The 25,948-nt window shown below is 40.7% G+C and overlaps 1 protein-coding gene across 1 annotated transcript in view; it reads left to right on the plus strand.

Annotated features, from left to right (window-relative positions):
- The first annotated feature begins 2,483 nt into the window (after window positions 1–2,483).
- The window catches only part of MTMR7 (myotubularin related protein 7), a 112,906-nt gene continuing 89,441 nt past the window's right edge, over window positions 2,484–25,948 (plus strand). Inside the window, exon 1 of the mRNA XM_007098965.3 lies at window positions 2,484–2,563. Within this exon, the coding sequence (XP_007099027.2) occupies window positions 2,540–2,563 (24 nt within the window). The 5' untranslated portion in view covers window positions 2,484–2,539. The remainder of the gene's footprint in view (window positions 2,564–25,948) is intronic.

A 25,948-nucleotide genomic window follows, 5' to 3' on the forward strand; every position in this document is an offset into this window, starting at 1 on the left:
TCTTTAATTCCACATATGAGTGAAATCATGTGGTATTTGTCTTTTTCTGAATGACTTATTTCACTTAGGATACGCTCTAGCTCCATCCATGTCATTGCAATTAATGTCAATGTTTCTTAAGTAAACAAGTGGCTAGTTTCTCTTTTTGTCCCACTTAGGATCAACAAAGTTAGCATTTCGGTGATGTACTCCTCATTCCCTCACTTCACTGCCCTCCAACTCCTGCTGCTTTGTTCAATCTTTTCTGCCCCACTGAGTGGTGGTACAGAGAAGCAGTGAAACTTGGGGTCAACGTTGTGTGTGATCTAATAGTCTGAATTGTGACTGGGGCTGAGGGAAAAGTGGGGGAGTGTTCCTCCGAGAATCGTTAGACCAAACTAAAATGTTTATTTATAGATATTTCTTTCCGCACTGTTATTTTATTTATAAATATTTATAAATATAAATTTACAAATTTATTAAGTTAACATAGCTTGTTCTATGTGAATTTACCCCGATAATTTGAATTTTTTTATTTTTAAACATTTTTTTAATTTATTATTTTGAGAGAGAGACAGAGACAGAGAGAGCATGAGCGGGGGAGGGGTAGAGAGAGAGGGAGTCACAGACTGTGAAGCAGGCTCCAGCCTCTGAGCTGTCAGCACAGACCCCAGTGCAGGCCTCAAGCTCATGGACCGCGAGATCATGACCTGAGCTGAAGTTGGACACTTAACTGACTGAGCCACCCAGGTGCCCCTTGATTATAATTTTTGACTCACTTTAACCTAATGCTGATTTCATAGCTATCATACGGGAAGATGTATTTTTAAACGAATCTGGATTTTTTTTCTTAAAATTAGGCTATTTATATCGTTCAGATTTATGGCTTCACATGTACCAATTAGTGTTGTGGGTGCTTAAAAAAAACTATGCAAATATGAAGACGAGTCGTATGCAAAAATTACTCACCAAGTAAACTCTTGATCTGCCCACCAGTAGGAGGGACAGAAGAGCCCTGAAATCACACAATTCCAAGATTATTATCTCATTCAGAATGCAAACCCCAAAGTGAATATAAGAAGCCTAGTACTTACGGAATTTAGAGATGGAACCCCCTTTAAGGTCATCTAGGCAGGTAACTTTCATTTTACAAATGAGGAGATTGAGGCCAGTGTATGAGTTGTGAAGATAGTGCTCCTGATTCTGTGCCTGGTATTCTTTAGTAAGGTAGAAATTATACCCTGGGTCAGTTTTGTCATATGCAGTCGTCAGTTTATCCTTCTTGTCCTAATTGTCTCCCAGAGCAGTAGGAGACTGAAATGCTAGAAAAGATACATGAAAAAGATCTGGACACTTTAAAATAAATGTAACACTGTGTGGTTTAAACATTTATTTGGACAGCTGCAATGTGCCTACCATGCATTGAACAAAAAGAGCTAAAACACAGAATCTCTACAGTTAAAGACGATTAGAAAGAGAGATGAATAAAAGCTAGGAAAAAATTTGAATAGATATTACTCTTTTTAAAAATGTTTATTTAAGTGATGTCTACATCCAACATGGGGCTCGGGCTCACGACCCCAAGATCAAGATCTTCCGACCGAGCCAGCCAGACTCCCTGAATAGATATTATTTTAAGAACTCTGTACAGTTCTGTGAAGTTTTAGCTATGGTGGGCAGTTGTGTACTTAGGGTTGCAAGAAAAAAGGTTGCGGGGGGGGGGTTGCATTTCTTCTCTAGCCTTTCCCAATAGCTGAATACTAACAATAGCAACAACAACTCTTAATGTCGTAAATGGAAAAATGATACCTTATAATGGGTGTTTTGTATCTTTACCTTCCAGTTCAGTTAGAGCTAAGTGAAGACGGCAAATGAGCACCCAACACGGTGCCAAGGGAAAGCATCTCTTCCAACAGTAAAGTGGCAGGTTGATGTGAGATGCCTGACTTAATAGAACACCACCTAAGGCTCTAACACTGTTGCTTTTATGTCCACCCTTACTCCCAACGCTATGCCAGCTGCTCAAGTGCTCAAACATACAGGCAGCCCACCAGGCCATCCTGGACCTGGAATGCAAGCGGCAGCCTCTTTTCTGCCCCACCCTGAAGTCCTACCTATCCTGGGACGCCCTGGAAGGAAGCCGGATCAATGGGCGGCGCAGAGCTGCGCGTACTCCCCAGCTCTCCTCCAAGAGGCCACACCCAACACAAGGCCCCCATTGTGTCTTGGGGAACAGTAGCCTCACAGTACTCCGGCCGCCCCTCTTACAGAGAAGCGAGCGGCTCTTGACGACCCCAGCCAAGAGCGGGCTTGGGCGGCCGCGCGCAGGGCAGGTGGCAGGAGCGCAGAGGCGCGCGCGCGCTGTAGGGCCGCGCTGGCGCCCCGGGGCCCGCACGCCGGCCTCGCGCGGGCGCCGCCGCACCTGGAGGCGGAGCCAAGCCCCGCGGCCCGCCTGCTCCCGCGCGCGAAGCCCCCTCCCCGCGTCCTTCCCGCCGCGCCGCAGACGCGCGCAGGTGCGTGAGGCCGCGCCCGCCCCGGACCCTGTGGAAGTGGGCCCGCCATGGAGCACATCCGCACGCCCAAGGTTGGTGGCACGGGCGCGGGCGGAAGAGGGAGAGCGGGAGCTGGAGGAGGGATGCTGAGCGGGCGGGAGGCCCGGCTTTCCTGCGGGGCGCTGGCCGAGCCAGCAGCGCGAGCGAGGGAGGAGGCAGCGCTCCAGCATCTCCCGGTTCGCTGTGAGGCTGGGCTTTCTCTTGCTGCCTTACAGGCCTAGCTTTGGCTGCTGCTGGATCTAACCTCTTGTCCTTGAGAGTGCGCATTGCACATAGGGGTGGACGGGAGGGAACCCCGGTTGTCCGTTGAGTAATGGGGCTGCTGATCCGCTGATAAACGCTCCCTTCTAGCCTGGCACTAGGTTGCTGCTGCTCCCCACCCCTTTCGCGCGCCCCCAAATTTTCTCCTGCCTGCTCTGGGCCGTTGAAAGAGAAACAAGCCTTCCTGAGGACAGGTGCCAGCAAACGAGTTCTGTGCAGGTGGATTGAAGGCACTCTGGAAGCTTGTTGAATCTAAGCGTTCAGACCCACCCAGCTCGCCCTTCCGCTTCCCCATCCTCAGGCTATCAGCTGCAGTGGACTTTACACGGAGCAGATGATCCGTATTCGCTGTGGGGGGAATGTTACTACCGGTCCTTCCATCTTCTTGCCTTTTCCGCCAGTTTGGTTCCTTGAGGAGAAGGGTGCAGCTTACAGATTCGTCCACCGGTGTGTTTGAAACAGCGCCAGCTTTTGCCACTCAACAAAAGCGCCTCGTCCCTGGCCATTCCAGATAAATAACCCTGGAATCGTTGACCGCTGCACCAAACTTTCCCACTGGCAGTTGCACTACTAATATAATTTAGGGTGAAGACGATGATCGACTTTCCCGTCTGATGAAAACTCTAAACTAGTGAAAGAATATATTTCACAAGCTAGTTGGCTATCTCTCGTTACCACCACCACAGCATCCTTGGATTTCCAGGATGATCTCACCCCAAAATCTAGGCCCTTGACAGAGTTAAGGCAAAGCTGGGTCTGTGTGGTCAGAACTTAGGCGGCCCCAGGGGTCCCACTCATTCCCCCCCCCTCCCCCGCAAAGGGGTGAGGGAGGGGTGGGCATAGCTTTGTTACAAGTCCAGTAAGAAGAATTCATTCCTAAATTCTAGGATGGTTTTTAAGTACCTCTTTGTAGAAGCAGCTTTATGATGATCTCATGTCAGTAGAAGAATAAATCTTTTTTAGTTTGCTAGATAGTGTCCGTTCCAATAGTAAATTTAGGTTGTATTGATTTTGCACTGTGGCATTAAATTGTTGCTTGACTATTGGGAACTTGTAAACATAGAAGAGAGTGCCATAAACCACAAGGTTGGTGGCTCAAAGCTTTCAGGATTTAAGTGGTGCTAAATAATTTATTCCGGAATGACCAATTTAACTCATGGAGCCCTTCTCTCCTTGCCAAGGGCATCTTTTCTTTGTCATGATGAAGGGGGCCCTGTATAAAAATGATGTCTGATGTGAATGTCAAGAGTGATAGAGTGACATGGTACTAGAGACCATGAATTTGAGGAGTAAAGGCCTTTTCTAATCTATATTCAAGCTGTGTCCAAAGCCATGTGTGTAAACCTGAGCAGCAAGCGAGATTCTACTTATTCTTAAAACTGGTGCTCATAACCACTTCTAAGCAGTGCAGTGCCTCAAACCAAAAGTCCCCTTCTGTCAAAAATGGGGGGGACATGGAGAATTGTCTGAAATGTCATTGGACTGAGGTCATTGACATTTAGGATAGTGCAGGTGGAAAAAATTAAATACAGAGATTGGGTGGATCAGGTTCGTTTACTCATTCATTTCATTTCACAAGCACTTGAGAACCTTTCATGTGTGAGGCTGAAGCGTCAGGGAGCGCGAAGCATCAGGGAACTCCTGTTTGGACGGGGAGGCATTTGCACATGTGGACAGAGATATATACAAGAGATAGTGGCAGGGAGAGGATGGACGGAGGATCAGCTCTACCGTAAGGGGTGAGGGAAGCCTTCTTAAACAAGAGTGGAGTCTTTCTCTTTTTGTTTTTGGGAAGGAGAGAGAGAACGTGTACAAGCAGGGGAGGGGCCGAGAGAGAGGGGGACCTAGGATCTGAAGCGGGCTCTGTCCTGACAGCAGAGAGCTCATTGGGGGGCTCGGACTCACGCCATGAGATCATGACCGAAGACAAAGTCGGATGCTCAACCGACTGAGCCACCCAGGCGCCCCGAGAAGAGCGGAGTCTTAACATGTAAGGAGTCAAGGAGGACCAGGGGCACTTGAAACAGCTGTCACGCAATTGTGTCAATGTGATGTGTTGTAAGATCTCGTTACAACCTCAAAGAAGCTGAAACCTTCAGAATGATGAAGACGAAAACGATGAAATGGTTCCTTAACAGCATCTCTTTTTCCATTTTGCATTTTTAAGCGCCAAACTGATTTTCACAGTATAAATGAAAAATAATAGGACAAGACTACTTTCAGAGTATGTGTTTCAAAGTCTATAACTAGTGATAGTTATATTCATCTTATTACTTGCTTCTGGTATGCTCTGGGAGAGCTGAATAGGTAGATTGCCTTAGATTTCATGATTCATGTTTCGAGCTATAAGGATATAAGGATATTCAAAAATTTAGTGTATCTGACCCACAGTGGGTTTTGAAGCGATATTTACCAGGTAGGTAGCAGGTTTTTATTTTAAGAGGAAAAGAAATACACGCATGTGTATACATGTGTGTATATACATGTACAGTTGCTTTGCTACTACAATGAAAGTCATTCATTTTTTATAAACTGTATGATACCCATCACAGCCCCTGTGTTCTGCTTCAGTCTCTGGAGTGCAGTTTAAGGAGACAGATGTACATGAATAATCTGGAATACTTTGCACATATTTCTTTCTGTGTGTGTGTGTGCGTGTTTAACTGAAGCCTTTAACAGAGCATATGTTAAGCAGGGTGTTTCTCTCCTACAATGGTTCCTTTGTAGAAAAAAAAATGTTTCAAGGACAAGCTAATTTGCAGGTGGGTCAAAGTGTGGACACCAAACCTTATCTGTACTCATCACAGTGAACTTCTGGGTTTCTACTTCACTGTCTGGATTTCTTCACCACTCTCAGAGCTTGCTAGTAAGAAAATATCCTGCAAGAAACTTAGGGATAATTTGGGTTCATTTCTATGAAGAGGCTTCAGGAATCCTGGACATAGCTTGAAGTGTTTTGTAGGATTTTGTTTGGTATTGGATTGAAGCCAGTGTGTTTAGAATCCTGGCTAAGTAATCTTTTAATTTTTATTCTTTTGTCTTTCTGGAAGACATTTTTTTTTCCACGTCAGTAGATTTTAGGTGTAAAATAAAATATGTGATGACCTCCCAAACTGCAAAACTGACCCTGAAAATGTCTTCTCTTTCCACCTCATTTCCCTAGTTTGAACCATTACTGGAACGGCTTCTTAACTGGTCTCTTACTGTCCTGTTTGCTCTTCTCTATCTCCTTCTCCACAGAGGAAGCCTGGTGATGCTTTTATGGCACAAATTGATCATGTTACCTACCCACTGAAATTCTTGGGTAGCTTCCCTTTGTACCCAGTATATAAAGGGAGAATACTCAGAGTGGCTGGTAAGGTCCTTTGTAGACTGATCCCTAGTAACTTCCCCAGCCTCATTCTGTGATAGTCACTTTCTTATTCACTACCCTACAGTCACAACCAACCTTAGTGGGTTTCTCAAATGTGAGCTCTTTTCTGCCTCGGGACTTTTGCACTGCTATTCTGTCTGGGGGATACACTTAAAAAAAAAACATTTATTTATTTTTGAGAGACAGATAAAGGCAGAGTATGAGCAGGGGAGGAGCAGAGAGAGAGGGAGACACAGAATTCGAAGCAGACTCCAGGCTCCGAGCTGTCAGCACAGAGCCTGACGCAGGGCTCAAACTCACAAACCGTGAGATCATGACCTGAACCGAAGTTGGATGCTCAACTGACCGAGCCACCCAGGCGCCCCTGGGAGGATACACTTTTTAAATTAAAATTTTTTTTTTTTATTTCAGAGAGAGAGGTTGGAAAGAGAAAGAGTGAGTGCATACACACATCATTGGTAGAGGGGCAGAGGAAGTGAGAGAGAATCTCAAGCAGGCTCCATGCTTACTGTGGAGCCCTATGCAGGGCTCAATCCCACCACCCTGGGATCATGACCTGAGCTGAAATCAAGAGTCCTCACGAGACCCTCAACTGACTGAGCTACCCAGGTGCCCCTAGGGGATACTCTTATTCTTACTCTTCACCTGGGTAGAACTCATCTTTCTTTTTTTTAAAGTTTATTTATTTATTTTAGGAGGGGGAGAGAGAATCCCAAGCAGTCTCTGTGCTGTCCTCACAGAGCCCGATGTGGGGCATGATCCCACAAACCGTGAGATCATGAGCTGAGCCAAATCCAAGAGTTGGATGCTTAACTGACTGAGCCCCCCAGGTTCCCCTAAAACTCATCTTTCTAGTTTCAGGCTAAATAGAATGTCCTCAGGGAGGTTGTTGCCCAGTACCTTCTCGAAGTCAGGCTTGCTTGTTAGAGTGTATAACCAAACACAGTATTTCACCTTATGCTCCCTGTTTTAAGTTTTAGGTTTATTTGAGTGTTTAATGTCAAGCTCCTCTAGACATTGTTTAATGTCTGGACTAGGAGCCCCGTGAAGGTGAGGATCATGTCTTGTTCACCCCTGGATCCACGGCACCTAACACAGTTCCTGGCCCCAGTTAAGGACACAGTAAATAAATTGATAACTGAATAGTAGGAGGAGTAACTTTTGGTTTCAGCTCTTCAGTTTTTAGTGTTTGCTTTAGTGATCCAGGCCTCGTGGGTTGTACCCATGACGAGGTACAATATTAGATGTAATAGTGTTTGGTACTTGTAGATGTCGGTATATTGTTATACACACTCACACACACATATATATACACACATATAAATGATAGTATTTTTTGATTATACGTAGTTTTAATGAGAGAATCCAAATAACATGAAATTCACCATTTCAGTCATTTTAATTTTTTTTTTTTTAGTCTCTATTTATTTTTGAGAGAGAGAGCACAAGCAGGAGAGGAACAGAGAGAGAGGGAGACAAAAAAAATCTGAAGCAGGCTCCAGGCTCTGAACAGTGAGCACAGAGCCCGATGCGGGGCTTGAACTCACGAACTGTGAGATCATGACCCGAAGTCAAGCGCTTAACCGACTGAACCACTTAGGGCCCCACCATTTCAGTCATTTTAAAGTGTACAAATGTTTGTCACTGCATTTACAATATTGTGCAACTATCACCGTTACCTAATTCAGAGCACTTTCATCATCCCCAAAAGAAACCGAGCGCCTGTAGGTATTTAGTCATTAGTCCCCCAAGCCAACCACTAATCTACTTTTTGTCTCTATTAGATTTGCTTATTCTGGACATTGCATATAAATGGGGTAAATATAAGACGTGGCCTTTTGTGACTTCTTTCATTTAGCATAATTTTTTCCTATGTTCATTCAAGTCATAGCATGTTACTGATACTTCATTCCCTTTTATTGCAGAATAATATTCCATTATGTGGATATACCACATGCTGTTTATCCAGTCTCCAACTTACGGGCATTTGTTTCTGCTTTGTTGATTATTATGAATAGTGCTGCCATGAACATTCCTATACTTTTTTTTTTTTGTATATGAAAATAAGTTTTTAAAAAAAATTTGGGAATTGTTGACTCACAACGTTGCATTAGTTTCAGGTGTACAACTTAGTGATTTGACTTGTTTATACGTTATGGTAATGTGTATTGGCAAGTGTAGCTCCCATCTGTCCTGTAACTGCTCTTGTGGTATCATTGACTGTATTCTTTCTGCTCTGCTTTTGATCCCTTGACTTGCTTATTCCATAACTAGAGGCCTGAATCTCCCTCTGCCCTTTACCCATTTTGCCCAACCCTTCACCTCCTGAAAATAAGTTTTTAATTCTCTTGAGTGTATCTCTAGAAGTAGAAATACTGGGTCATAGAGTAATTCTATATTACTTTTTGAGGAAATTATGTTTACATCTTATGTATTCCTCTCCTGTGATTCCAACAAGACAGAATGAACTTCAGTAGTAAACAGAACCTAGATACTTTGGAAACAGCTGTTTAGACAGTGCAAATTGATAGGTTTACATCAAAAAAGAATATAGATTTTAATTGTTACACATTTAAACAGTTTCTTAGAGAAACAACATCGTGAGCATGAAATTATATTTCTATCATTCCAATTCCAATTTGTGATAGTATACCCTTTTTACATAAAGTGTGCTTTTTCTCTCTTACTGAACTTTTTGCCCAGTGTTATCTTAGTGCATATATCTTATAATCAGAACTCACTCACCTACATATTGTTTTAATGAATGTGTATTACTCATTTGACTATAGCTTGCCTAACCTGTTTCCACTATTAGGGATTTGGATTTTAAGCCCTTATGAAAATCCCTGGTTTAATTTTCTTTATAGTGCCCAGAATAGAATGTCTTAAAGTAGGAACAATCCTATAAGGGTATTACATGATATCTCTCAGTATTTGAAGGATTCTTATATGGCCCAGCGTTTAGGCAAATTCTTTATAGTTTCAGCAGAAACAAAGGGTAGAGATGGCAGAGGAGAAGGTCTTGCTGGATATAGAGAAGTTGTTTCCCACAATTATTCCTGTTTGTACACAAGAAATTAGTTCATCTCTTCAAGGAAAAGAGGGATCTATACAAAGGACTCTTGGCAGTGAAGATACAGAGATATTTCAGGCATCTGGGAAGAGAATCCTGTTTTTTTTTTTTTTTTTAAATTATTGAAGTATAGTTGACATACAGCATTATCAGTTTCAAGCGTGTAACATACTGATCCAACATTTATATACATTATGAAGTGATTACCATGATAAGGCTAGTCACCATCTGTCACCCTACAAATTATTACAATGTTATTGACTGTTCCCTATACTGTACTTTATATCCCTGTGAATTTTTGGTACCTGGAAGTTTGTACCTCTTAATCTGCTTCACCTACTTTGCCCATCCACCATTCCTCCCCTCTGGCAACCACTCATAATTCTGAGTATGTTTGGGTATGTTTATGCTTTGTTTTATTTGTTTGATTTTTAAGATTCCACATATAAGCGAAATCATATGGTGTTTGTTTTTCTTTGTCTGACTTGTTTCACTTAGCAAAATACCATACGTCTAGGTCCATCCATGTAGTCGCAAATGGCAAGACTTCATTCATTTTTATGACTGGGTGATATTCCATTGTATAAACATACCAAATATTCTTTATCCATTCATCTATTGATGGATTCTCAGATTGCTTCCATATCTTAGTCATTGTAAATAATACTGTAATGAACAGAGGGACACATCTGTCTTTTGGGATTGGCATTTTTATTTCCTTTGGGTAAATACGCAGTGGTGGAATTACTGGGTAATATGGTAATTCTATTTTTAATTAAAAAAAAAAATTAACGTTTACTTATTTGGGGGGGAGGGAAGGCAGAGAGAGAGAGGGAGACACAGAATCTGAAACAGGCTCCAAGCTCTAAGCTGTCAGCCCAGAGCCCGAATTGTGAGATCATGACCTGAGCTGAAGTTGGACGCTTAACCAACTGAGCCAGCCAGGTGCCCCCTCGTTTAATTTTTATTTTATTTTATTTTTTTAATTTACATCCAAATTAGTTAGCATATAGTGCAACAATGATTTCAGGAGTAGATTTCCTTAGTGCCCCTTACCCATTTAGCCCATCCCCCCTCCCACAACCCCTCCAGTAACCCTCTGTTTGTTCTCCATATTTAAGAGTCTCTTATGTTTTGTCCCCCTCGCTGTTTTTATATTATTTTTGTTTCCCTTCCTTGTGTTCATCTGTTTTGTCTCTTAAAGTCCTTATATGAGTGAAGTCATTTGATATTTGTCTTTCTCTGACTAATTTCGCTTAGCATAATACCCTCCAGTTCTATCCACGTAGTTGCAAATGGCAAGATTTCATTCTTTTTGATTGCCAAGTAATACTCCATTGTATATATATACCACCTCTTTTTTATCCATTCATCCATCGATGGACATTTGGGCTCTTTGCATACTTTGGCTATTGTTGATAGTGCTGCTATAAACATGGGGGTTCATGTGTCCCTTCGAAACAGCACATCTGTATCCCCTGGATAAATGCCTAGTAGTGCAATTGCTGGGTCAGAGGGTAGTTCTATTTTTAATTTTTTGAGGAACCTCCATACTGGTTTCCAGAGTGGCTGCACCAGCTTGCATTCCCACCAACAATGCAAAAGAGATCCTCTTTCTCTGCATCCTCGCCAACATCTGTTGTTGCCTGAGTTGTGAATGTTAGCCATTCTGACAGGTGTAAGGTGGTATCTCACTGTGGTTTTGATTTGTATTTCCCTGATGATGAGTGATGTGGAGCATTTTTTCATGTGTCAGTTGGCCTTCTGGATGTCTTCTTTGGAGAAGTGTCTATTCATGTCTTTTGCCCATTACTTCACTGGATGATTTGTTTTTTGGGTGTTGAATTTGATAAGTTCTTCATAGATTTTGGATGCTAACCCTTGATCTGATACGTCATTTGCAAATATCTTCTCCCATTCTGTCGGTTGCCTTTTAGTTTTGCTGATTGTTTCCTTCTCTGTGCAGAAGCTTTTTATTTTGATGAGGTCCCAGTAGTTCATTTTTGCTTTTGTTTCCCTTGCCTCTGGAGACATGTTGAGTAAGAAGTTGCTGCGGGCAAGATCAAAGAGGTTTTTGCCTGCTTTTGTCTCAAGGATTTTGATAGCTTCCTGTCTTACATTGAGGTCTTTCATCCATTTTGAGTTTATTTTTGTGTATGGTGTAAGAAAGTGGTCTAGGTTCATTCTTCTGCATGTCCCTGTTCAGTTTTCCCAGAACCATTTGCTAAAGAGACTGTCTTTATTCCATTGGATATTCTTTCCTGCTTTATCAAAGATTAGTTGGCCATGTTTGTGGGTCCATTTCTGGGTTCTCTGTTCAGTTCCATTGATCTGAGTGTCTTCTTGTGCCGGTACCATACTGTCTTGATGATTACAGCTTTGTAGTATAGCCTGAAGTCCAGGATTGTGATGCCTCCTGCTTTGGTTTTCTTTTTCAAGATTGCTTTGGCTATTTGGGGTCTTTTCTGGTTCCATACAAGTTTTAGGATTATTTATGCTAGCTCTGTGAAGAATGCTGGTATTATTTTGATAGGGATCCCTAGTTTAATTTTTTGAAGATCCTCATTTTCCATAGTGCCTACACCAGTTTACATTCCCACAGACACTACATGAGGGTTTCCATTTCTGCACATTCTTGCCAACATTTGTCATTTCTTGTCTCTTTTTTTTATATTAGCCACTCTGACAGGTTTGTGGTGATCTCTCATTGTGGTATTGATTATCCTTTCCCTGATAATTAGTGATGTTGAGCATCTTTTCATGTGTCTGTTGGCCATTTGTATGTCTTCTTTGGAAAATGTCTGTTCAGGTCCTCTGCCCATTTTTTAATTGGATTGTTGCGGGGTTTTTTAATGTCAAGTTGAATGAGTTCTGTATATATTTTGTGTATTCGTCCCTTATCAGATATATCATTTGCAAATATCTTCTCCCATTTAGTAGGTGGCCTTTTTGTTTTGTTGATGGTTTCCTTTCCTGTGAAAAAGCTTTTAAGTTTGGTGTAGTCCTATTTATTTTTGATTTTTTTTTTTATCCTTTTCTGTGGAGATCCAAAAAATATTTCTTAGACTGGTCATTGAGTTTACTGCCTGTATTATACTTTATGAGTTTTATGTTTTCAGATCTTATATTGAAGTCTTTAATCCATATTGAGTTTATTTTAGTTTATGATATAAGAAAGTGGTCCAGTTTCTTGCATATATGTGTGGGTTTATTTCTGGACACTGTTCTGTTCTGTTGATCTGTGTGTCTGTTTTAGTGCCAGTACCATACTGCTTTGATTACTGTATGTTTGTCGGTTAGTTTGAAATCTGGGAGCATGATAGCTCTAGTTTTGTTCTTAAGATTGCTTTGGGTATTTGGGATCTGTTGTGGTTTCATACAAATTTTGGGTTTACTTATTCTAGTTCTGTGAGAAATGCCATTGGTATTTTAATAGGGATTGTATTGAATCTGTAGATTGCTTTAGGTGATATGGACATTTTATTTTTTTATTTTTTATTTTTTATTTTTTTTAAATTTTTTTCCCAACGTTTTTTATTTATTTTTGGGACAGAGAGAGACAGAGCATGAACGGGGGAGGGGCAGAGAGAGAGGGAGACACAGAATCGGAAACAGGCTCCAGGCTCCGAGCCATCAGCCCAGAGCCTGACGCGGGGCTCGAACTCACGGACCGCGAGATCGTGACCTGGCTGAAGTCGGACGCTTAACCGACTGCGCCACCCAGGCGCCCCTGGACATTTTAATAATATTGATTCTTCTCGTCCATGAGCACAGTAACACTTTCCGTTTATTTGTGTTGTCTTCAATTTCTTTCATCCGTGCCTTCTCATTTTCAGAGCGTAGGTTTTAAAAAAAAATTTTAATGTTCATTTATTTTTGAGAGAGAGAGAAAGCGAGCATGATTGGGGGAGGGGCAGAGAGAGGGGGAGACACAGAATCTGAAGCAGGCTCCAGGCTCCAAGCTGTCAGCACAGAGCCTGATGCTGGGCTCAAACTCACAAACCTTGAGATCATGACCTGAGCCGAAGTTGGATGCTTACAACTGACTGACAGGTGCCCCCAGAGCGTAGGTTTTTAAACGCCTTGGTTATATTTATTCCTAGGTATACATTCTTTTTGATGGAATTGTAAATGAGATTGTTTACTTAATTTCTCTTTCTGATACTTTGTTGCTAGTGTAAAGATTTATTAGCAACAGAATAATTTCTGGGTATTAATTTTGTATTCTGCAAATTTACTGATTAGTTCTAATAGTTTTTTTGGTGGGGTCTTTAGAGTTTTCTATATTATGTCATATGCAAATAGTGACACTTTTATTTCCTCCTTACCAACTTGGATGCCTCATTTCTTTAGCTTGTGTGATTGCTGTGGTCACTTGTTCCTGATCTTAGGAGAAAAGCTTTCAGCTTTTCACTGTTGAGTGGGTTTGTTACATATGGTGTTTGTTATGTTAAGGAATGTTCTCTCTATACCCACTTTGTTGAGAGTTTTTATCATAAATGGATGTTGAATTTTGCCAAATGTTTTTTGTTTTTGCATCTACTGAGATGATCATATGATTTTAATCCTTCTTTTTGTTAATGTAGTATATCACATTGATTGATTTGTGCATATTGAACCATTCTTTCAGAATCCCATTTGATTTTGGTATATGATCCTTTTAATGTATTGTTAACTTTGGTTTGGTAATATTTTCTTGAGGATTTTTGTGTTTGTGTTCATCAGGAATATTGGCCTGTACTTTTATTTTTTTGTAGTGTCTTTGTCTGGATTTGGTATCAGGGTAATGCTGGTCTCACAGACTGAATTTGGAAGTGTTTCCTTCTGTTGTATTTGTTTGGGACTAGTTTGAAAAGGACAGGTGTTACCTCTCCTTTAATATTTGTTAGAATTAAATTGTAAGTCCATATGGACTTTTGTTGATTGGGTTTTTTTTTGATTATTCAATTAAAAATTTTTTAAGTGTTTATTTTTGAGAGAGAGAGCATGCATGGTCTTCTAGTTCCACATTGTGAATGGGGGAGGGGTAGAGGAGGGGGTGTGTGGCAAAGGATGCAACGCTGGCTTAGTGCTGACAGCAGAGAATCCAGTGCAGGGCTTGAATGGGGGAACCGTGAGATCATGACCAGAACTCAAGTCGGAAGCTTAACGGACTGAGCCACCCAGGTGCGCCTACCTATTCAATTTTATACTAATATTTGGTCTGTTCAGATTTTCTCTTTCTTCCTGATTTAGTTTGGAAGATTGTGTGTTTCTAGGAATTTACCCATTTCTTTTAGTTTCATCCATTTTTTTTCTATGTCCAATTTGTTGGCGTATAATTGTTCATGGTGGCCTCGTCTAATCCTTGGTATTTCTATGGTGTCGGTTATAGCTTCTCTTTCATTTCTGATTTCATTTATTTGGGCCCTCTCCGTGTTTTTCTTCTTCAATCCGCCTGAAGGTTTTTCAGTTGTGTTATCTTTTCAAAGAACCAGCTCTTAGTTTTGTTGATCTTTTCTATTGTTTTTAAAGTCTGTGTTTCATTTATTTCCCTTCTCATTTTTATTACTTCCTTCCTTTTGCTAACTTTGGGCTTTTTCTTTTTATAGTCCATTGGGTGGAAGTTAGATTGCTTATTTGAGACTTTTCTCATTTCTCGAGGTAGGCCTGTATCACTATCAACTTCCGTCTTAGAAATGCTTTTGCTGCATCCCATAGATTTTGGACCATTGTTTTTCCATTCTCATTTGTCTCAAGGTATTTCTGGATTTCCTCTTTGATCTCGTTGACTCAGTGGTTGTTCAGTAGTAGCGTGTTGTTTGGCCTCTATGTATTTGTGGGTTTTTTTTCTAGTTTTTTTTTTCTTACAATTAATTTCTAGGTTCATATTGCTGTGGTTGGGAAAAAAATGCTTGATTTCAATCTTCTTAAATTTATTTATTTATTTATTTATTTTAATGTTTATTTATTTTTGAGAGAGAGAGAGTGTGAGCGGAGGAGAGTTGAAGAGAGAGGGAGACACAGAATCCGAAGCAGGCTCCAGGCTCTGAGCTGTCAGCACAGAGGCCAACGTGGAGCTCAAACCCTTGAACTGTGAGATCATGACCTGAGTGGAAGTTGGATGCTCAACCGACTGAGCCACCCAGGTGCCCTCAGTCTTTTTAAGTTTACTGACAGTTGTTTTGTGGTCTAACATGGGATCTGTTCTAGAGAGTGTTACATGTGCACTTCAAAGGAATGTGTATTTTGCTGTGTTTGAATGGTATATTTTGTATATATAAATCCATCTTGTCAATTACATCATTTACGGAGTCTGTTTCCTTATTGTTTTTCTCTCTGGTTGATCTATCCATTGATGTAAGATGAAGTGTTAAAGCCTACAATATTATTGTATTGCTGTCACTTTCTCCCTCTATATCTGTTACTGTTTGCTTTACATATGTAGGTGGTTCTTTGTTGGGTGCATAGATACTTGGAATTGTTAAATCCTCTTGTTGGAGGGATCCCTTTATCATTTTGTAATGCCCTTCTTTGTCTCTTGTTACAGTCTTTGTTTTTAAGTCTGTTTTGTCTCATACAAGTGTTGCTACTCAGGTTTCTTTTCATTCCATTTGTGTAGGATGTCTTTTTCCATCCATTCACTTTCAATCTGTGTGTGTCTTTAGGTCTGAAGTGAGTCTCTTGGAGGCAGCATATATATGTATCTTGTTTTTTTTTTAATCCATTCAGCCAGTCTGTGTCTTTTGTTGGAGCATTTAGTCCATTTACATTTAACAAATAGTAAGTATTATTATTTTCTAAATGTTTATTTATTTACTTTGAGAGAGAGAGTACGTGTGCACATGTGAACCAGGGAGGGTCAGAGGGAGAGGGAGAGAGAATCCCAAGCAGGGTCCACACTGTCAGCGCAGACCCTTACCTGGGGCTTGAACTCATGAACCATGAGATCATGACCTGAGTTGAAATCAAGAGTTGGATGCTCAACCAACTGAGCCATCTGGGCACCCTACATTTAAAATAATTATTGAGGGGCACCTGGGTGGCTCAGTTGGTTAAGTGTCCAACTCTTGGTTTCAGCTTGGGTCATGATCTCATGGTTCGTGGGTTCATGCCCCACATTGGGCTCTGTGCAGAACCTGTATGGAATTCTCTCTCTCTCTCTGCCCCTCCCTGCTCATGCTCTCTCTCAAAATAAATAAATAAACATTTAAAAAATTAAAGATAATTATTGATAGGTATGTGTTGGTTGCTATTTTTTTAGCTATTTTCTGGTGGGTTTTGTAGTTCTCCTTTGTTCTAGAATCATGTTTGAATTTCCTCTAAGCCAAGTGACCAACTACCCCAATCATACTCCTTATGCAAGGAATTCACTGTGTCCCTTGGCAGTCCATAATTACCATGGACAGCTCTAATCATTAAGAAGTTGTCTTTACATTTAGGAAAAATCTGTTTCACTTCAGTTTTTAGTAATTAGGTTGAGCTCTGTCCCTTGGGATATTGCCCAGTACTTCAACCCGCCTTCCAGAAAATGGCCCTTCAGGTATTTCATTTGATGCTATCTCCCTAATGCTTCCCTCCTACCTAAGTAGTTAGCTTAGCACCACCTATCCTGGCAACCAACCAGTGGCTTCATTTACATCCCTTTACCATCTTGGTTACTTTACTCAGTGCATTACAAACACATGATTATTTCAGGTTTTGTTAAATTGGGAGAGAGTAAAATTTAATAACTATTTTTATACATTTTTTAAAAGCTTATTTATTTTGAGAGAAACAGAGCGTGAGCAAGAGAGAGGCAGAGAAAGACAAGCGAGAGTGAATCCCAAGCAGGCTTCAAGCTCTGCACAGAGACTGATGCGGGCTAGATCTCACAACCATGAGACTGTGACCTGAGCCGAAATCAAGAGTTAGATGCTTAACCAACTGAGCCACCTAGGCATCTCTAATGACTATTTTTAAATTGTGTATACCATAGGGCCACATCTCAGTGGCCTTTCAGTAAACTGACTGGAAGAGAACCCTTAAGTTAACTCTACACATTGTGTTGTGAAGTCAAGCCTGCCCTGCCTTTTCCTTGAATGATACTCTTACCCTCCTCTTTGTTGAATATAGTCTCATGGAATTTGGTTTATTGCTTAATCCCTTACTCTGTCTTTTGGTCCTGATACACTTCCGCTGTTCTTCTCAGTTTGGTACCACTGGCGTTTTAACAAGCTCACTCTGTTAGCTCATCCATGCTCTCATCGAGAAAAAGCCAGATTAGGTGGATGTGACTTCCTTGTAACTAAAGCCAGTTTCCCCCATCTCCCAGGATCTCAATCCCAATAGCAGATTAACTTGCTCTTTCAGTTTGGTGCCATCTACCATTTGAGAAACTTGTCCTTCATCACTTCTAATAGCTTATCAAAGAACAATGAAGTAGTCTGTGATGATGACTGAGTGAATCCACGGTGTTCCTGCTGATGGATGGTTTCCTTTTCTAGGTTCATACAAAATCCCATTAAAGAAGCAATTTTAGAGTCTTGCTTTGAATTTATGTCAAACTCACCAACTTATAACTACAGAATTCCATCTCCCCCATTTGAACATGGTGATCTGATTTGCAAGTGTTCTCTGTGACAGATTGATAGATTCATGAGAAGCTTCTTTCTCTGTCATTCACTAGCATGATACCGTCAGCACTGAATGTTATCTCTTCTTTCATTTTCGTTTAACAAATAATTTTCAGGTTATAAAAGTATTACTTTTGATCCTATATTAGAATCAATATTAGAATTGACCTAGAAATTAACCACTGTTAAAATTTGAGTGTATTTCCTCCTGCCAGTTTTTCCTTTGCATGAATTCTCAACTTTTTTGTTTGTGTAGAAATTAAGGATCACCCAGTTCAATTTTGTAGTATGCTTCTTTTACTATATTTTACAGTGTATCAGAGAACATAAGAATCCATATTCATTCATTCAGTGTTTATATATAAATGCAAGTACCTACTAGGTAACTTTCTAATTAGAGGGATACAGACTGTGTGTGCATGTGTATGTGTGTGTGTGATGGAGAAAATGAGATCAAGAAAAATAGTGAAGGGGGAGAGGGTTGTTAGTTTGAGTGAGTTAGGATTGTTATTTTGTACATGATAGTAACATGGCCTTCCTGATAAAATGAGATCAGAACAGAGAGCTAAGAAAGTGAGGAAGGAAGCCATCTACATGTGTAAGGAAAGCAGAGGGAACATTCTGGTGCAAAGGTCCTGAAGTAGGACTATGCTTGGAATCTTCAATGCGTAGCAGAGAGACAGGATAGTCAAAGGCATGGAGTGGGGTAGTGGGAGATGAGGTTTGAGGAGGAGCAATGCAGTGAATGTGCAGACCCTTACTCTGGGTGTGAGAAGATCCAAGGGAAGGATCCCAGCTTTGACTTCCATTTGGCAGGGCTCGGGCATAAGTAAAGTGGGCGGAGGTGGGAGGGTAAGCGAAGATGGCAAGAGGGGACTGGGGTGGGGGGGTGGCAGTGGAGTGAGAATAAACTGGATATAATAATTTAAGAGTCGCGTGGTGAGGATTTACTGATGGAGTAGACCAGAGAGCAGAGGAAAAGAGGAGGCGAGGATAATACCAAGGCTGTTGGCCCCGGCACTAAAAACATGGATTGCCGAGATCGGAAGAGGTACAGGAGGAAAACTGGAGATAGAGCGAGAGGGAATCCAGAGGTCAGCTGTGGACATGTTGAGGTTGAGACTTCTGGTAGGCACACAGGGGATTTCCATACTAAAACCCGGGTACTCCTTTCAAAAACTACAGAATGACAACACAAGAGTGACATACTTTTTATAGGTATTTTATACTTTTTATACTCTTTCTTTTTTACTGTATGTATTTTATAAAGGTCTCAAAATCTTTATGAAAGTAATCTGATGAAATGAATTCAGTCATTATATACACATTCTGAACTTTTTCTCATAAAGCATATGTTTGTGTGTTAGGTCTTAGCTCCCTCTGGATTTCATTGTTTTTTTTAAGAACTATTTAATGTTGAGTATTCTATCATATACCATCAACATAAATAATACATTTCTTCGGGGGTGCCTGGGTGGCTCAGTTGGTTGAGCGTCTGACTTCGGCTGAAGTCATGATCTCATGGTCTGTGAGTTCAAGCCCTGCATCGGGCTCTGTGCTGACAGCTCATGACAGCTCAGAGTCTGGAGCCTGTTTCAGATTCTGTGTCTCCTTGTCTCCGTCCCTCCCCTGCCCTCACTCTCTCGCTCTCTCTCTCTCAAAAATGAGTAACTGTTAAAAAAACTAAAACTAAATGTTTACTTTAAATAGTTCAATCTTTCTTTTTGATTGACTTCGCCAATCACCCATCAAGATGGATGGTAAACACACGCATTTCTTAGCACGAGAGGAGTGTACTATTTAAAGGTATGCTCGACGCTTCTTTTCTAATAGGAAAGATCGTGTTTTGCTTCACTTCCTCTGGTTCATATATTTGCATCCATTTTAAACAAATACATTTATAACTTAATAAAAAAACAAACAACTCAATTAAATAGTAGGTGAATAGATGTTTGAATAGACGTTTCTCCAAGAAGTTTCTTATTTATCAATAAGCACATGAACAGATGCCCAACATCACTGACCATTAGGTATATGCAAATCAGAAGACAGTAGGATACTTCGTAGCCGTTAGAATGGCTGTTGTAAAAATAATGAAGATAACAAGTGTTGGCAAGGATGTGGAGAAATTGGAACCCTTGTGCATGGCTGGAGGGAATGTATAATGGTGCAGCTGCTGTGGAAAACAACTTGGTGTTTCCTCAAAAAGTTAAACATAGACTTACCATGTCACCCATCAATTCCACTTTTAGCTGTATACCTAAAAGAATTAAAAACAGGAAAGTAAACAGATAGTTGTATGCCATGATCATAGATACATTAATCACAATAGCCAAAGAGGAGAAACGATCCATGTGTTCAGTAACCGATGAATGGGTGAACAGATTACGGAATATACATAGGATGGACTATTATTCGCCATGAAAGAGAATGAAGTTCTGATGCATTCTGTAAAATGGGTGAACATGAACTCTTGAGATGTTTTGCTGAGTGAAATAAGGCAGACAGAAAAGGGGAAAATATTGTATGATTCCATTTATATGAGGTATCTGGAATGAGAAAATTCTTAGAGACAGAAGTAAAATATAAGTTCCCAGGGTCCAGAAGTCAGGGAAAGTGAGTTACCGCTTAATACTTACAGAGTTTCTGTTTCAGGTGATAAAAAAGTGTGGTAATAGAGGTGATGGTTATATACCTAGAATGTACTTAATACCACCGGATGGCACGCTTAAAAAATGGCTGACATGGGGGCACCTGGGTGGCTCAGTCAGTTAAGTGTCCGGCTTTGGCTCAGGTCGTGATCTTGCAGTTTCTGAATTCGAGCCCCGCGTCGGGCTCTGTGCTGACAGCTCAGAGCCTGGACCCTGCTTCGGATTCTGTGTCCCTCCCCTCTCTGCCCCTCCCATGCTCATGCTCTGTCTCTCTCTGTCTCTTAATAGTAAATAAATGTAAAAAAAAATTTAAAAAGATGGCTGATATGGTAAATTGTAGGTTATGTGGTTTTGCCGCAATAAAGAAGAAAGCAAACAAATTCATTGCCTGCCACATACCCTGTGCGTTTGTGAACTGAGTATTTGTTAACTGAGTGATTGTGGAATGAATGAAGGAAGGTGGGAAGGAATTCCCTCTCTACTTAATTTGGCAAGTGTACGTCAACTATTAGCATGATAGTGGGAGGCAGCGTGGCTCTCAAGTCAAGTGCCCACAGTTTTAATTCTTATTCTGCCACTTACTTATTGATACATCTTTTTTTTTTTTTTTAGTTTTGGCATACGTTTAAAGATGAGAAAGAATTCACATTCACATAATTCAGTCTTTCAAAATGTACAGTCCAGTGCACTTTGTTGCCTTTGTGTAATATTTTTACTGTCTAATTTTGCAACATTTCTATCACCTCCAAGAGAAACTTCATACCCATTAGCCGTCTGTGCCCATATATCTGCCTACACTCCTGGCATCCACAAATCTGCTTTCTGTCCCCGCACGTTTACCTTTGCTGGACATTTTATATAAATGGACTCAGACAGTATGTGGTCCATTGTGACCAGCTTCATTCACTTCGTATATCATTTTCAAGTTTCCCCTGTGTTGTAGCCCATATCTGTATTCCCTTCCTTTTTGTTGCTGGATGATATTTCATTGTATGGAAACACCAACACCCACATTTCTTTATCCATCAGTTGACAGGTATTTGGGTTGTTTCCATTTTTTGATTTTTTGGTGAATAAAGCCTCTATGAACAGTCATGTACAAGTGTTTTATGTGAACATATGTTCCGTTCTCCTATCTACCCAGGATTGGAATATTGGGGTCATATGGTAACTATGTGTTTGATCTTTTGAGAAACTAACAAATTGTTTTCCACAGAGGCCATTTTAGAGTCCCAACAGCAACGTGTGAAGGTTCTGATTTCTCCATGTTCTGGTCGACACTTGTTATTACTGTCTGTCTTTTTGATTGTAACTATCCTAATGGGTGTGAAGTGATATCTCCTTGTGATGGTTTTTCATTTCCCTGATGGCAAATGATGTTGAACACCTTTTTGTGTGCTTATGGGCTATTTGTGTATCTTCTTTGGAGAGATCTCTATTCAGACCCTTTGCTTTTTTTTTTTAATAGCCTTTTTATTTTTTATTTGTTATTTTTTAAAAATTTATTTATTTATTTTTGAGAAAGAGAGAGAGAGAGCAGGACAGGGGTAGAGAGAGAGGGAGAGAGAGAATCCCAAGCAGGCTCTGTATTGTCAGCCCATAGCCCGACATGGGTTTCGAACTCATGAACTTTGAGATCATGGCCTGAGCTGAAGTTGGACGCTTAACCAACTGAGCCACCCAGGTACCTCAGCCTCTTTGGTTTTTAAAGCAGTTTTAGGTTCACAGCAGTATTGAGCAAAAGGTATAGATTTCCGTATACTTCCTGCCCTGACACATAACATACTTTTCCCCATTGTTGACATCTGAGTCAGAGTGGTCCATTTGTCACTACTGATGAATGTATACTGACACATCATTATCACCCAGAGCACGTGGTTTACATTAGGGTTCATTCTTGCTGTTGTACATTTTATGTGTTTGAACAAACTTATAGTGACATGTATCCATCAGTATAGTATCATATGGAGTGGTTTCACTGCCCTGAAAATCCTCTGTGTTCCATTTGTTTGTCCGTCTGTCCACACCCTCAGCTCTGGCAACCTCTGATCTTCCCAGTGTCTACAGAGTTTTGCCTTTTCTAGAATATCATCTAGTTGGAATCATACAGTACGTCGCCTTTTCCGATTGGCTTCTTTCACTCAGTAATATACGTTTAGGTTTCCACCATATCTTGTCATCACTTGATAACTCATTTCTTTTTAATGCTGAATGATACTCTTTTGTCTCGGTATACCACATTTTATTTACCCATCCACCTCCTGAAGGTCATCTTGGTTGCTCCCAAGTTTCGGCAATTGTGAATAAAGCTGTTATAAACATCCCCGTAATGTGTTTTTGTGTGGATGTGAGTTTTCACCTTCTTTGGGTAAATGCTAAGGAGCACACTTGCTGGTTTATGTGGTAAGGTTATGTGTAGTTTTGTAAGAAACCAACAAACTGTCTTCCAAACTCCCACCAGCAGTGAATGTGAACTTCTGTTGTTCCACATCCTCATCAGCATTTGGTGTTGTCAGGGGCTTATTTGCCATCTGCGTATGTTTGGTGAGGTGTCTCTTAAGGTCTTTGGCCCATTTTTTTTTTAACCAGGTTGTCTTTATCAGAAACGTCTTTGGCAGATATTTTTCCCCAGTCTGTAGCTTTTCTTCTCATTTTCTTGACAGTGTCTTCCACAGAGGTTTTTGTTGTTGTTGTTGTTGTTGTTATTGTTTTTTAAGTTTATTTATTTATTTTGAGAGAGACAAACAGCATGAGTTGGGGAGGGACAGAGAAAGAGGAAAGCCAAGAATCCCAAGCAGGCTCCGCATTGTCAGCATGGAGCCTGACACGGGGCTGGAACCCAATAAACTGCGAGATCATGACCTGAGCAGAAACCAAGAGTAGGACACTTAACCGACTGAGCCACCCAGGCGCCCCTCCCCCCTTTCTTTTAATTTTAGAGAGAGAGAGAGTGAGAGAGAGACAATCTTAAGCAGGTTCCACACTCAGCACGGAGTCTAACATAGGGCTTGATCCCATGACCCTGGGATCATGACCTGAGCTGAAATCAAGAGCCGGACACTTAACCAACTGAGCCATGTAGGCAAATTAATTAATAGATCATGCCTTTGGTGTTGTATTTAAAAAGTCATTTCCAAAACCTAGGTCATTGAGATTTTCTCCTATGTTATGTCCTAAGCCTTTTGTTCATTTTAAATTGGGTTATCTATCTTTTGATTGTTGAGTTGTTAAGCCTTTATATGTTCTGGATATCAGAACTTTATGTATTCTAGACACCAGTTCCTTTTTTTTTTTAATGTTTATTTATTTTTGAGAGAGAGAGAGAGAGAGAGACAGAGTGTGAGCAGGGGAGGGGCAGAGAAAGAGGGAGACACAGAATCCGAAGCAGGCTCCAGGCTCTGAGCTGTCAGCACAGAGCCCGACGCGGGGCTCGAACTCATGGACCGCGAGATCGTGACCTGAGCCAAAGTCGGACGCTTAACCGACTGAGCCACCCAGGCGGCCCTCCCCCCTTTCTTTTAATTTTAGAGAGAGAGAGAGTAAGAGAGAGACAATCTTAAGCAGGTTCCACACTCAGCACGGAGTCTAACATAGGGCTTGATCCCATGACCCTGGGATCATGACCTGAGCTGAAATCAAGAGCCGGACACTTAACCAACTGAGCCATGTAGGCAAATTAATTAATTAATAGATCATGCCTTTGGTGTTGTATTTAAAAAGCCATTTCCAAAACCTAGGTCATTGAGATTTTCTCCTATGTTATGTCCTAAGCCTTTTGTTCATTTTAAATTGGGTTATCTATCTTTTGATTGTTGAGTTGTTAAGCCTTTAATATGTTCTGGATATCAGAACTTTATGTATTCTAGACACCAGTTCCTTTTTTTTTTTTTAATGTTTATTTATTTTTGAGAGAGAGAGAGACAGAGTGTGAGCAGGGGAGGGGCAGAGAAAGAGGGAGAGACAGAATCCGAAGCAGGCTCCAGGCTCTGAGCTGTCAGCATGGAGCCGGACACGGGGCTCGAACCCACGAACTGTGAGATGATGACCTAAGCTGAAGTCAGATGCTTAACTGACTGAGCCACTCAGGCGCCCCCACCAGATATATGAGTAGAAAATGTTTGCTCCTGTTCTATGGCTTGTTTTTTTTCACTTTCATATTCTTTGAAGTGCAAACATTTCTAATTTTGATTAAGCACAGTTTACCTATTTTTCTTTGGTTGTTTATACTTTAGGTGGCTTATCTAAGAAGCCATTGCCTAATCTGTGGTCACAAAGATTTATACTGTTCAGGCCTTTGATCCATTTTGAGTTAATTTTTGTGTTTGGTGTGAATTAGAGGTCCAAATTCATTCTTTTCTCATTGAATTCCAGCTGTCCCAGCATCATTTATTGAAAAGTCTTTTCTTGTCTTGACACCCTTGTGGGAAATCAGTTCACTATTGAACTGATTTTGCATAGGCCATAGATACATGGGTTTCTTACCGGACATGCAGTTGTATTCCTTTGATCTCCATATTCAGCCTCAACTAGTATTACAGAATCTGGACTTGTACCTAGGTATATGTTCTTAAATGAGTCATCTGAGGTCTCTCAAAGCCTTGATTTCTTCATCCGGAACCAGTTAGGAGACTGAACCAGAGAATACATTTAAGGTGCTTAGTAACTTGGCATTCAGTACATTTCAGCTGTTTTTATTACTTTTATCATCATCTTTATTGCACAAAGAGGTGGCCACAGGTTTGTATGCTGAAATGGCTTCTATCAAATTTGATAATAAAAAACATTTTCTTAATCCAAACATGTCATTTGACTTACTCACTCACTTCCCCTCTGCACAATGGGTTACATTGTTTCCTCTGAAGGCACTCTACAAAGAATGCCTTCCTGTAACCCTACTGTACTTTGCACCCATACTTGAGAGCATATTTTCCTTTTATAAAAGCATTAATTTAGCGAACATGGATGAATATGGAATCACGTGGATTTTAGGAAAGATGTCAAGCTTTGTTCACCTTTGCAGTGGCCTGTGTCCTTCTTCACAAAGCCTCAGTGACATCACCCTGGATTGCTGAGGGAGAATCTTTTTGGAGTGGATGTGTGCAGAAGAAACTGAGAGACACGCTTTGATTTTTTTTTTTTTTAAGTGGCCGAAAGTAACATGGTAACCTTAAAGTTTTCAAAAGGGATATAATGAAGGCATTATATACTTTGAAACTTTGGAAATCTTGTGAGGAATGGTAGACTTGAAACTGTAACCTTTTATGTATGTCCGTTTTATTTATTTATTAGTAAATCTCAGTATTTGCCCTTGAACTTTCGTCTTTAACTGGTTCTGTTCGGTTGTCATTTCTGTCATATCTCTGCCAGAAAACCAGTGTCTGGAATGTTTATTTTCGCAGAACCGATGTACATATATTTTCTCATCCTTATTTAAAGCTTATTTTTATTGGCTTTTCCAGTCTGAA

The sequence above is a fragment of the Panthera tigris genome, chromosome B1 (assembly GCF_018350195.1).
Source record: "Panthera tigris isolate Pti1 chromosome B1, P.tigris_Pti1_mat1.1, whole genome shotgun sequence".
NCBI lineage: Eukaryota > Metazoa > Chordata > Mammalia > Carnivora > Felidae > Panthera > Panthera tigris.